This window comes from Cervus canadensis, chromosome 24 (assembly GCF_019320065.1).
Source record: "Cervus canadensis isolate Bull #8, Minnesota chromosome 24, ASM1932006v1, whole genome shotgun sequence".
Lineage (NCBI taxonomy): Eukaryota > Metazoa > Chordata > Mammalia > Artiodactyla > Cervidae > Cervus > Cervus canadensis.
The window spans coordinates 2,643,599-2,657,208 of record NC_057409.1 but is presented as its reverse complement, the minus strand read 5'-3'; the positions used below and the strand labels follow the sequence as shown (position 1 = coordinate 2,657,208).

The following is a 13,610-nucleotide window of genomic DNA, read 5'->3' as shown; positions in this document are numbered from 1 at the left end:
CAGAGCGCTGTGCTGGAATGGAGCGGGTGCCGTGTTTTAATTGGGAAACTTGCCAGTTTGATCATGTAAGAGTTGTGTTATAGAAAAAACAAATTTTTTTCTTTCTGTGGTCACATGCTGGTGGTAGAGAAGGAAGAGAAAGGAAAATAATTTTACTTTATTATTATTTAGCATTTATTTACCTGGCTGCCTTGGGTCTTGATTACAATACCCAGGATGCTTGTTGGGTTATGGGGGATCTTTCCTTGTGGCTCATGGATTCTCTAGTTGTGGCCTGGGGGCTCAGTAGTTGCAGCTCGCAGGCTTCGTTGCCCCTCGGGATATGGGATCTTAGTTTCCTAACTAGGGATTGAACCCGTGTCCCCTGCATTGCAAACTGAAATCTTAACCACTGGATCACTGGGGAAGTCCTGTGAAATGTGATTTTAATGAACGAATGAACATCTGAGTATCTTCAGAAAAAAACAGGCATCTGTGCATCCTGACTCAAGGTGTATTTTGTTTAAAGTGACCTGGGAGATGGGGATAAGTACAAATTAAAAAAAAAAAATCTGCCCTAGTTTTGAGGAAGCCTGGCTGGGATTTTGCCTGCCTGTATAAATGTGTACAAGCTGCATCCTTCGTTGCTGCCCTGACGCCTGCTCCGCTTACATAGTAGCCCAGTCAGTCTGCTAGATTCTAGTTTCACGTGTGTGCCAGAATCTGAAAGAAGCAGCTGATGAGAGGGGAATTATCTGCTTTTCCATAAAATTCCTTATATTTTGGCTTTAATCATAACTATGTTACTGAAAGATACTGAAAAGCATTTAAAATAGCTGATGCTAATGGCATGATCAAATCTCAGTTTCCTTAGATCTCAACCTTTCTTAATCTTCAGGCAGCACTTGCTTCCGACCAGCTACACTGAGCCTCTGCCTGTGGCTTTTGGAAACTGCTTCCTTTGAATTCTCTGGTGTTTCTTTCCTTCTTTCTCCCTTCCTTTCCTTCTTCGTTCCTCTCTTTCTTCCGTGCTGCCAGCAGTGGAAGTGCAAGTCCTAACGTTGGACCGCGGGGGAATTCCTGCCTGACCTGTTTTCTTGTCTTCCTCTTTTTCTGTGTGTATCCCGAGAGCCATCTGTTTCCCCCCACCCTAATTGTTGTTCAGTCGCTCAGTTGTGTCCGACTCTGTGGGATCCCATGGACTGCAGCATACCCGGCTTCCCTGCCCTTCACCATCTCCTCGAGGTTAAATCTTGTCTCTAAATGAGGGGAGGAAAGGGTAGGGGTGGGACACGGGCATCTTGTGGATGTAGCCTTGTTGACTGGCTGGGCTGTCGTCTCTGCTGCAAACTGAAGACGGCCTAAGCATTTTCCGTCAGTGGATTTGGGGACTGATGGAGTTTTTCTCTACTGTGAAGAATGAAATGTACAGAGAGCCCTGTCAGGAGAGAGGTACTTGCAATGTTTGAGTTAAGGAAGTAAGTTCCGGAAGAAGAGGCGAGAGCGACCCCTGGACCGACTTAAAGCCAGCACGCCACTGCATCCCCGTGTCCAGCGCCTACGTCCCACTGCCGCAGCCACCATGCCCAAGAGAAAGGCTGAAGGGGATGCTAAAGGAGATAAAGCCAAGGTGAAGGACGAACCACAGAGAAGATCTGCAAGGTTATCTGCTAAACCTGCTCCTCCAAAGCCAGAGCCCAAGCCTAAAAAGGCCCCTGCAAAGAAGGGAGAGAAGGTACCCAAAGGGAAAAAGGAGAAAGCTGATGCTGGCAAGGATGGGAATAACCCTGCAGAAAATGGAGATGCCAAAACAGACCAGGCACAGAAAGCTGAAGGTGCTGGAGATGCCAAGTGAAGTGTGTGCATTTTTGATAACTGTGTACTTCTGGTGACTGTACAGTTTGAAATACTGTTTTTTATCAAGTTTTATAAAAATGCACAAAAAAAAAAGGAAGTAAGTTCCTCATTGTGTTTATTAGTGTGGTCAACATACATGATCTTTTGGTGTAAAATTTTGCCACCGAGTAGTATGCAGTGATCCTCAGTCTCTGCTGGGAATTGTGTACAATGGTCTGTGGCTTTTGCTGTAATTTCTCCTTCGTCTTTGACTCTGGTCAGGAGTCAGTGATTGGGAAACATGAAGTGCAGTTAGAACATTCAGGATCAGTAAGAGTTTTTTAAAATTTTGGTAGTTTTCTTTGGCAGAAGGGTTTAAAAAATCATGTATTATGCCCCACTGACCCTCTTAAAATTATACAGCCTTTTAATTTAATAGCACTTTAAGAGTGGTGATAGCTGCCCCCCTTCTCCCATCTGTAGCAAAGAAATTTGGTGAGCAGGCTAATGTACAGTTAATACAGTTTGATTGTCATAAATTAGGAGATGTTGTTCAGTTGCGAAGTTGTGATTAGGGGTGGTTCTCTAAAACAATTTATAGAGTTAAACGTTTCTGCAACCCAAATAATTTTTGCTAGCCTTTTTCCAATGTTTATTTTGCCTACAGTCTATAACTTTAAGTCGCCAGTCATTTTGCCTTTCTCTTAGTTGCAGCGTGTGGGATCTAGTTCCCTGACCAGGAATCAAACACCAGGCCCCTTGCATTGGGAGCACAGAGTCTTAGCCATTGGATCACCAGGGAAGTCCCTTATAACTTGCCTTTTTTTTGATAGGAGCTTATTACATAGGGCTTACCTGGTAGCTCAGACGGTAAAGCGTCTGCCTACAATGCGGGAGACCTGGGTTTGATCCCTGGGTTGGGAAGATCCCCTGGAGAAGGAAATGGCAACCCACTCCAGTATTCATACCTGGAAAATCCCATGGGCCGAGGAATCTGGGGGGCTACAGTCCATGGGGTTACAAAGAGTCGGACACAACTGAGCGACTTCACTTCACTTTATTACATAAGCTACAGTTATCAGGCTTCCCCTGGTAGCTCAGCTGGTAAAGAATCCACCTGCAATGCAGGAGACCCTGGTTCAATTCGTGGGTCGGGAAGATCCCCTGGAGAAGGGACAGGCTACCCACTCCAGTATTCCTGGGCTTCCCTGGTGACTCAGGCGGTGAGGAATCCACCTGCAGGGTGGGAGACCTGGGCTTGATCCCTGGGTTGGGAAGGTCTGCTGGGGGAGGGCATGGCCACCCACTCCAGTGTTCTTGCCTGGAGAATCCTATGGATAGAAGAGCCTGGTGGGCTGAGAGGAGCCTGGCAGGCTGCAGTCCATGGAGTCACAAAGAGTCAGACATGAATGAGTGACTTTCACATAGGGCTTCCCTGGTGGCTCAGATGGTAAAGAATCTGCCTGTAGTGCGTGAGACCTGGGGTTGATCCCTGGGTTGGGAAGATCCCTGGAGGAGCGCATGGCAGCCCACTCCAGTATTCTTGTCTGGAGAATCCCTGTGGACAAAGGAGCCTGGAGGGTTACCGTCCATGGGGTTGCAGAGAGTCAGATGACTCTCTGAATGACTAAGCACTATTGCATAAGCTACAATTATCAGGATTGTCCCAAAAATTACTTATAGCTTTCTGTTCATTTAAAATTTTGTTTTAAAGTCATGAATCTATTTTTTATTTGGAATGCTTTCTTCCCCTCTCAGAATCTGGTTTGTCTGAAATCTAAACTCCATAAAGCCTTCCCTGTTGACTTTGGCTACCCAGGACCTCCAAGATTCCTGGCTATGAAACACACAATTTCCTGAATGATGTATCCTCATATTTTATTATTTCAGTCATTCTTTGCCTCCCAGGGATCGTCAGGCTGTTTTCTGAATTCCTCATGGTCCTAAGCATGAAGCTGCCACTTGACTAAACAGTTCCCCAAATGGTTATATCTTCTTCATAGAAGCCTTAGGACATCCGCCCCTAGTTTCTTGTTTCTACAGCGCCTTTGGTGACCTGGTATGGAATTCCTGTATATACTTAAATTTACTTTAAACTGGAGGATGATTGCTTTCAGTGTTGTGTGGGTTTGTGCCGTACAACAGCGTGGATCAGCTGTATGTGTACTTACCCCACTGTACCTCCCACCCTCTGGGTCATCACAAGGCACCGGGCTGAGCTCCCTGTATTAAGGAATCCTTACATTGATTGAAATGCCAAGAGATAGTCCTAACCCACCCTTTCCTGTTGTGCCTGGAGCTCTGATAAGCCTACTTTACCACTTAAAAAAATGCTCATAAAGTCAACATAGGAAGTGAGGGGATTTCCCTGATGGCCCAGTGGTGAAGACGCTGCACTTCCATGGCAGGGGATGTAGGTTTGATCCCTGGTCAGGGAACTATGATCCTGTATGCCATGGGGCATGGCCAAAAGCAAAAAAAGGAAAGGTATCTTTTTGATGTTATATTTATATGTTCTTACATAAAATAAAAGAACTTTGATTACTTGGACTCAAAGTCCAAATATTCAAATATTGACAATTATTATTCTTGTCAATCATTATTTGACAATTATCAAAATAAGGTAGATGGCATTCTGTGCACTTTTATTTTTTGTAAAATATACACTGAGGATTCCCTGGTGGTCCAGCAGTTAAGATTCTAAGCTACCACTGCAGAGTGTGGGTTCGATCCCTGCTTGGGGAACTAAAATCTCATATGCCACTCCATGTGGCCAAGAAGTTAAAAAAAAAAAAAAAAAAAAATGTGAACTGCTTCAATTTTTGCTGCTAAGTTTTTTATTTTAAAAGACTATATATAGACATTAAAAAAAATTGAACCCATGCCCAGAGAGTATTAAAGCAAGTTTCCCCTTCAACACTTTTCCCAACCCTCTATTTCCCAGAGGTAAGAAAAAGAAATGCAAAAAAGCAAAATGGCTGTCTTAGGAGGCCTTACAAATAGCTGTGAAAAGAAGAGAATCAAAAAGCAAAGAAAAGGAAAGATACACCCATTTGAATGCAGAGTTCCAAAGAATAGCAAGGAGAGAGAAGAAAGCCTTCCTCAGCAATCAATGCAAAGAAATAGAGGAAAACAACAGAATGGGAAAGACTAGAGATCTCTTCAAAAAATCAGAGATACCAAGGGAACATTTCATGCAAAGATGGGCTCAATAAAGGACAGAAATGGTGTGGACTTAACAGAAACTGAAGATATTAAGAAGAGGTGGCAAGAATACACAGAAGAACTGTACAAAAAAGATCTTCATGACCCAGATAATCACGATAGTGTGATCACTCACCTAGAGCCAGACCTCCTGGAATGCAAAGTCAAGTGGGCCTTAGGAAGCATCACTACGAACAAAGATAGTGGAGGTGATGGAATTCCAGTTGAGCTACTTCAAATCCTAAAAGATGATGCTGTGAAAGTGCTGCACTCAATATGTCAGCAAATTTGGAAAAGTCAGCAGCGGCCACAGGACTGGAAAAGGTCAGTTTTCATTCTAATCCCAAAGAAAGGCAATGCCAAAGAATGTTCAAAGTATCACACAATTGCACTCATCTCACATGCCAGCAAAGTAATGCTCAAAATTCTCCAAGCCAGGCTTCAACAGTACATGAACTGTGAACTTCCAGATGTTCAAGCTGCATTTAGAAAAGGTAGAGGAACCAGAGATCAAATTGCCAACATCCATTGGATCATAGAAAAAGCAAGAGAGTTCCAGAAAAACATCCTCTTCTGCTTTATTGACTACGCCAAAACCTTTGACTGTGTGGATCACAACAAACTGTGGAAAATTCTTCAAGATGGGAATACCAGACCATCTTACCTGCCTCCTGATAAATCTGTATGTAGATCAAGGAGCAACAGTTAGAACTGGAAGTGGAACAACAGACCGGTTCCAAACTGGGAAAGGAGTTATGTCAAGACTGTATATTGTCACCCTGCTTATTTAATTTAAATGCAGAGTACATCATGCAAAATGCCAGGCTGGATGAAGCACAAGCTGGAATCAAGATTGCTGGGAGAAATATCAATAACCTCAGATATGCAGATGACACTACCCTGATGGCAGAAAGTGAACTAAAGAGCCTCTTGATGAAAGAGAAAGAGGAGAGTGAAAAAGTTGGCTTAAAACTCAACATTCAAAAAACTAAGGTCATGACATCTGGTCCCATCACTTCATGGCAAATAGATGGAGTAACAACAGAAACAGAGACTTTATTTTTGGGGGCTCCAAAATCACTGCAGATGGTGACTGCATGAAATTAAAAGATGCTTGCTCCTTGGAAGAAAAGCTATGACCAACCTAGACAGCATATTAAAAAGCTGAGACATATAAATAAATAAATAAAAAGCTGAGACATTACTTTGCCAACAAAGGTCTGTCTACTCAAAGCTATGGTTTTTCCAGTAGTCATGTATGGATATGAGAGTTGGACCATAAAGAAAGCTGAGCGCTGAAGAATTGATATTTTTGAACACTGTGTTGAAGACTCTTCAGAGTCCCCTGGACTGCAAGGAGATCCAACCAGTCCATCCTAAAGGAAAGCAGTCCTGAATATTCATTGCAAGGACTGATGCTGAAGCTGAAGCTCCAATACTTTGGCCACCTGATGTGAAGAAGTGACTCACTGGAAAAGATCCTGATGCTGGGCAAGATTGAAGGCAGGAGGAGAAGGGGATGACAGGATGAGATGTTTGGATGACTTCATCTACTCCATGGACATGAGTTTGAGCAAGCTCTGGGAGTTGGTGATGGACAGGGAAGCCTGGCGTGGTGCAGTCCATGGGGTGGCAAAAAGTCGGACACAACTGAGCGACTGAATTGATTATTTTTGGCTGTGCTGAGTGGTATGTGGGATCTTAATTTTCCAACCAAGGATCAAGGCTCCCACCCCCTTGCAGTGGGAGCGCAGTCTTAACCACTGGACTGCCAAGGAAGCCCCTATGTCATATTTTAGATTCCCCATGTAAGTGATATATGGTATTTGGCCTTTTCTTTCTGTCTTACTTTACATAGTATGATCATCTCTTGGTCCATCCATGTTGTTGCAAAAATATTCGCATTATAGAAGTCCCAGAAGAAGAGAAAGGACCTGAGAAAAATATTTGAAGAGGTAATAGCTGAAAAGTTCCCTAACCTGGGAAAGGAAACAGTCACAGAAGTCCAGAAGTGCTGTCCAGGAGATTAACCCACAGAGATACACACCAAGATACAATGTAACCAAAAGGACAAAAATTGAAGATTGAGAATATTAAAAGCAACAAATAATGTACAAAGGAACTCCCATAAGGCTATCAGCTGATTTTACAGCAGAAACTCTGCAGGCCAGGAAAAGAGTGGCACAATACTTAAAGGAGAAAAACCTACAGCAAAGCATACTCTATCCAGAAGACTCTTATTCAGATTTGATAGAGAAATAAAAAAACCTTACAGATAAGCAAAAAGAATTCAGCACCACCAAACCAGCTACAGTAGAGGAAGTTCTGTATTCTTTACCCAAAGGGATCTAGGGTAATCTGTAGTGCTGCTATTAGCATAAGGGTATTTTGCATAATGGTTTATTTATCTCTAAAAACGTGCATAAATTATCTCCTTGATGTTGGCAACAGCCTAGTGAACGTGGTAGGGACCTGCATCATCTCCACTGGGCAAATAAGGAAACTGCAATACAAGGAAATATATCCAACATCGTTACTGTTCTATAAGACACAGATTCGTGTAAGATATATCCTGTTTTACAGAGAAATTTTGAGTAACAAAAATTTTTATTTTTCATCACAGCTATCTGAAGGTTTAAAAGGAAAATGTTTTGGTTTGGTGATGCATACACGATATCCTATATAGTGGAAGGCAGTAGGTTATCATAGGGCTTCCTTGGTGGCTCAGATGGTAAAGCGTCCGCCTGCAACGCGAGAGACCCGGGTTCGATCCCTGGGTGGGGAAGATCCCCTGGAGAAGGAAAAGGCAACCCACCCCGGTACGCTTGCCTGGAAAATCCCACGGAGGAACCTACTGGGCTGCAGTCCATGGGGTCGCAAAGAGTTGGACACGACTGAGAGATTCTAAACCAGCTTTACCACAAGAGCTAAAGGAACTTGTCTAGGTGGAGAAGAAAAGGTCACAACTAGAAACAAGAAAATAACGAGAGGGAAAAGTTTATACTCTTGCTTTGCTGGTAGAAAAGGTGGGGAATGGGGTCTTGCACGGCAAATCACAGTGATGCAAAGGCGAGCTGGTAATCTTACTAATGAGGGTAATCGAAACATAGAAGAGGCTTCCGCGCGAAAAGCGGTTAGGCCTGGTGACTGCAAGGATAGCAGGAGACGGTGAAAGGAGAAAGAGCTAGGCGAGCCGTGCCGCGCTGTGCTCCAACTCCTGGGGGCCATCCGGGAGGTGAAGCCGGGGAGGTGATTAGGCTACGACCTCCGCTTCTTCTTGGCTGTCTAGAGCCGGGGCCGTCATAGTCGCCGAATGCAGGTCTACTTCGAGGCCTCGGTCTAGCCAACTGATAACCATGCTCCAAACTCACCTCCCTGGGGTGCCCACCGAAACCACGCAGTCCCCAGCTTCAGGCAGGACTACCAGCGCTTAGGCCCAGAGCCTAACACCGCCGCCGCCTTCCGGAGTGCTGCGTCCGGCCTGTGCGCAGCCCCTCGACCCCGCCCCCTGCCCCGCCCCGCGGCCTCCCAGCGGCGCCACGCTTCCCTTGCGAGAGCGTAGGGAAGCCAGCCTCCCGCGTTGCGCATTTTGGCCGGCGACCGCGTCGCGCTTTCTGACGCGTCGGTCGCGTCACTTCCGCCCCCTCCCGGGAGGCGGTGCTGGGCCGGTAGCAAGCCCCCGGAGGGAGCCGCAGGAGTACGACGGAAGATGGCGACGAGCGGCGGCGAAGAGGCGGCGGCTGTGGCGCCGGCGGCCGGGGCCCCGGCCCCGGGGGGAGACACGACCCCGGGCTGGGAGGTGGCGGTGCGGCCCTTGCTGTCCGCGTCCTATTCCGCCTTCGAGATGAAGGAGTTGCCGCAGCTGGTGGCCTCAGTCATCGAGAGGTACCGGGCGGCGGCGCCGGCGGGGCGGGTGCCGGGAGGGGGATGGGAGGTCTTGCCGGAGGGTGCGGGCCCCCAGCTTCCCGACTTCCTCCTGCGGCTCCGGGACGCCGCGGCCTCGGCTTCTGGGCTCCGCGGTCCCGCGAGTCGAAGGCTTGTCTGGCGTTCCTTCCGCCAGCCCGTGCGAGCACCCCGTGCCTCAGTTTCCCCCCCCCACCGAGCAAAACTTCTGAGGACGACTTCTCGGGAGGGCGCGGCCGGCCGGGCTGGGAGTAATTTTGCGGGACGCGTCGCCCTGTGAGGGGTCAGTCTTTGGGGCTGCCCGCTCTGTTAAGGTCAAAGCTCCGATGAGTTTGCATTTCTCGTCCGCGCTCATCCCCCTGGCCTGGACTGGAGCGGACCCGCGGGGTTTAAATCGGGGGCCTACCACACAACTTAATAACGGTCTCCGTTCTGCAGTAATCAGTCGGGGCACGTGCTATGTCTGCTCAAGGTATTGATGACTCTTTTTTTTTCCAGGTTGCATTTATGGTATGTTACTGCTGTAACGCTGTTTGATTAAAACTATGTTAGTGTTATTCTCAGAGGTCATTTCCTCCCTGACACCGCACACTCTCACTGTCTCGCAGCCAGAGAATGTTCAGGCTCTTACCATCAGGACTGTTTATTGGTTTGCTGTTAACATGGTTTTGCCCTTTTGAGATTCTTAGATTATGCGAGTTGTGTCATACAAGGCCAGGGATCAGCAGAGTGCCTGGCTTTTCCTTTCTTAACCTTGCTCAGAGCGGTCTCTCGTTGGTTTAATGGTAGACCTGCCTTTAAAGCCAGTCTCACTTTCATTTTTCTAGCCAAATGTGACTTCAGCAACTTTCCGCAGTTGCTTACTGGCTCATTTTAACTTCCTGCCAACAAGAGTATTACCTACATGTTATCCAGAAGGTTAGAAATTGCTATTTATTTCTCAAGGGAGGCCCATGATTTGACAGATGGTCTATTGCAGTGTTTATTGTTAGCTTTGTGCTACTTTGGATGCGGTTTAAAAAATAAATTAGATTAAAATAATGGTTTGGTTTAGTAACTTCACAGTTACCTTTCAGATGGATTTTCCTGTCTAATTATTAAGCCAAGAAGGTTCAGATGATGTAAACAGATATCAAAGATACTGCTCTCAAATTATGTAGCCTCTTTATATAACTGTTTTCAACATTTGGATTAGTGGTATTTTCACAAATTATACTTGTCATGTTACTTAGAATGGACAGTGTTCCACTCTTTTTAGAGCATTTACTTTTATGTTTTTATGGACATAAGCTGTAAGTAGTACAGTCATTTGTTGACACACTCCCATACATCCAGTATTGAGGCCTGTGTCTTTTAAACTGTAATAGTTAAGCAGCTCCTTTCCACCTGTAGAAGCCGAAACAAAATACATCAAGGTATGTTTGAATTTTGTCAAATAAGTGATAGGGGCCCCTCTTGCACTCTGTATGGCTAAGATAATCAAGAGTTGCCTGTGTTTGTAGATGCTAGTGAGACCTCTTTTCATGGTTTAGAAGAGAAGTCCAACTGATTGCTGTTGAGTAGCACATCTTTTTTATTGGAAGGCGAGACCTTTGAAGTCTCTATGCTGTTTTTTGTGGCTCAGTCAACTTTGGAACAGAGCAGTGTGTCCTCTTCAGGCTCTCTGAGAGCAATATGATCTTAAGGTTGCACTTATTGTCTGAGAGATCATTTTTCCACAGAAAGCAGTTATTCTCTCTCTCTCTTTCCCTCCCTCTCTCAATAAGATCTTTTCAGACTCTTGCACATGGGAGTGTTTATTGGTTTGCTGTCACATGGTTCTGTAATTTCCAGAAGAAATATCTGGCTTACAAGTTCTTTACGGTTAAAAACAACCTAAACGTATCAAGTGTTCAGGTTGGTGTAGAGCAGAGATCAGCACACTTTTTCTGTAAAGGGCCAGAGTAAATTTAATTTGTGGGCCATAACAGAGATGTATGCACTAGTCCACTCAGCCATTGTGTGGCGAAAGTGGCCATATGCATTATGTAAATAAATGGGCGTGGCTGTGTCCAAAGTCTTGTTTATGGGCACCCAGGTGAATTTCATGTGATATTTACATGTCACAAAATATTCTTTTGATTTTTTTTTTTCCAGCCATAAAGACACAGGTAAAAACTATTCTTAAATATGGCCTGTACAGAGCGGGAAGACTGGCCGGATTTGACCTTCAGGTCATAGTTCACCAACCCCTGGCTTAGAGCATAAAAATTAATAACCTGCTATCAATATTCTGTTTCTCAAAGGTTTTATTTGCCTTTCCAAAAAAAAAAAAAAGAATTGTGGAATTATTTCTTGAATGTCAAGGTATGGCTATTGAGTGTAGGACTGGGTCAAAGCCAGCCCTGTACAGACGCTATGAGTCCCTTCTCTCTGGCTGTTTGGAGGTTTTGATGCCTGGCTGCTGCTTTATTTCTGCATTTGTGATTACTGCTCCCCTACAGTCCTGTGTTTCTTTCTATTGTTATGCCTCCCATGTTTTTCTTCTTTACCTCCAGGGACCTTCTATTTTTTGTTACAGCCTACTACTCTTTGCTTCTCCCTCCACACTCCCCCACCCCCACCCTCTTTTGATGTCCTAGCTCCTCCATCATGTCAGCTCTTACTTCCTATCTGGTGGTTGGTTGCTCATTCCCTGAATTCCTCCCTTTTTTGACTTTTGGGGACGATGACACATGCTCTGAGATTCCTCAGTACTCTGCCATTCTACTTTCTGTCTCTATCTTTTCATACCTTTATAATTGGAATTGATCTTTGGGTTGAAGAGAAGGTAGATGAAATAATTCTGAGGTCCAGATCCTGTAATTTCGTTTTTGTTTTTTTGGCTGCACCACACCAGTGAACCTGGGTCCTTGGCGGTGAAATCCCCTGTCCTAACCACTGAACCTCCAGGGATTTCTCTGAACCCTGTTTGTTTAGTTTGACTTTGTAACCAAACTGAAACAAAGGAGGGATTAGTATGGATAAACTAGGAGGCGTCACTTCATGGCAGATAGATGGGGAAACAATGGAAACAGTGACAGACTTTATTTTTCTGGGCTCCAAAATTACTGCAGATGGTGACTGCAGCCATGAAATTCAACAAGCTTGCTCCTTGGAAGAAAAGCTATGACAAACCTAGATAGTGTATTAAAAAAGTGAGACATTACTTTGCCAACAAAGGTCCATCTAGTCAAAGCTATGGTTTTTTCAGTAGTTATGTATGGATGTGAGAGTTGGACCATAAAGAAAACCGAGCACCAAAGAACTGATTCTTTTGAACTGTGTGTTGGAGAAGACTCTTCCGAGAGTCCCTTGGACTGCAAGGAGATCAAACCAGTCAATCCAAAAGGAAATCAATCCTGAATATTCATTGGAAGGTCTGATGCTGAAGCTGAAGCTCTAATACTTTGCCCACCTGATGCAAAGAGCTGACTCATTAGAAAAGACCCCGATGCTGGGAAAGACTGAAGGCAGGAGGAGAAGGGGACAACAGAGGATGAGATGGTTGGATGGCATCACCAGCTCACTGGACATGGGTTTGAGCAAACTCTGGGAGATGGTGATGGACAGGGAAGCCTGGCGTGCTGCATTCCATGGGGTCACAAAGAGTCGGACACGAGTGAGCGACTGAACAACAACTCTGAAAAGTGATTTTTTTAAAAGAAAAAGATAATTTGAGTTTACTTGAAGCGGACTTCATTTCTGCCGCTTGTTGATAGTATGTCTTTTAGTTCAGTTCAGTTCAGTTCAGTCGCTCAGTCGTGTCCGAGTCTTTGCGACCCCATGAAACGCATGCCAGGCCTCCCTTAGTAGTAAAGATTAAAAATCTTTCAAATACCTTTACTTTTCTAGACCAGAAATGAAGCTAAAACTAGCTTAATGGAGCACATGCTGTATGTGGGCTTGATTAGTGTAATTGTTGAATGTAACTGTATGTACTATCAAATACAGAATTCTGTTCTTAACTCTGTGCAGGATATGCTGGTGAGCATGGTTGTCATTGAATAATTCTATGAGTCTTTGTAGATTAAAAAAAAAGTCCCTTTCCGTTGGGCTTCCCTTGTGGCTCAGCTGGTAAAGAATCTGCCTGCAATGCAGGAGACCTGGGTTTGATCCCAGAGTTGGGCAATCCCCTGGAGAAGGGAAAGGCTACCCACTCCGGTATTCTGGCCTGGAGAATTCCATGGATGGTATAGTCCACGGGGACACAAAGAGTTGGACGTGAATTAGCGACTTTGACTCACTCTCCTGAGCCAGTCCTTCCTAGGCTGTCCTGTCTTTTTTTTTTTTTTGTCCTGCCTTTCTTAATGATAAGCCTCCTCGAGTCTCTGCCTCCCAGCTATTTGATGAAACTTAGACCAAGGAGACCTACTTGGGAAGGCAGAAGTTGTTAGTAACATCCCATAGATAATGCACAGTCATTTTCTAAAAATCTTAAAGCGGGAGAAAGGGGTACATTGGTGCCATCATCAGTTGAGTTTGTGATTGACCTTCAAAAGAAAAGCCAACTCCAGAGTGAGAAGCCTATAGTTAGTTGTGAGATTAGGTAATGTTTCTGTGTCTCAATATCACGTTCCCTACAGGTTTGTTGAGAGTGTGAGAGACGTATGTGAAAATTTTCACTTGTTTATTAACATGTATTAAGTACTCTGTGACACACAGTGGAT

The 13,610-nt window shown here is 44.9% G+C and overlaps 2 protein-coding genes across 9 annotated transcripts in view; both read left to right on the top strand.

The window, feature by feature from the left end:
* Positions 1-82: 82 nt before the first annotated feature.
* Positions 83-1,930, top strand: LOC122426643 (non-histone chromosomal protein HMG-17-like). The gene has a single exon (XM_043445728.1). It carries the CDS (start codon positions 1,562-1,564, stop codon positions 1,832-1,834), a length of 273 nt encoding a protein of 90 aa, XP_043301663.1. The 5' UTR covers positions 83-1,561; the 3' UTR covers positions 1,835-1,930.
* A 6,753-nt stretch (positions 1,931-8,683) lies between these two features.
* Positions 8,684-13,610, top strand: part of UBR4 (ubiquitin protein ligase E3 component n-recognin 4) — a 130,646-nt gene continuing 125,719 nt past the window's right edge. For 7 of the 8 annotated variants that reach the window (XM_043445860.1, XM_043445861.1, XM_043445856.1 and 4 more), the window contains exon 1: positions 8,687-8,904. In XM_043445860.1, coding sequence (XP_043301795.1) covers positions 8,729-8,904 — 176 coding nt within the window. In that variant the 5' untranslated portion in view covers positions 8,687-8,728. Of the gene's footprint in view, positions 8,905-13,610 lie in introns of all 8 variants that reach the window. The other variant, XM_043445862.1, reaches the window with a different exon arrangement.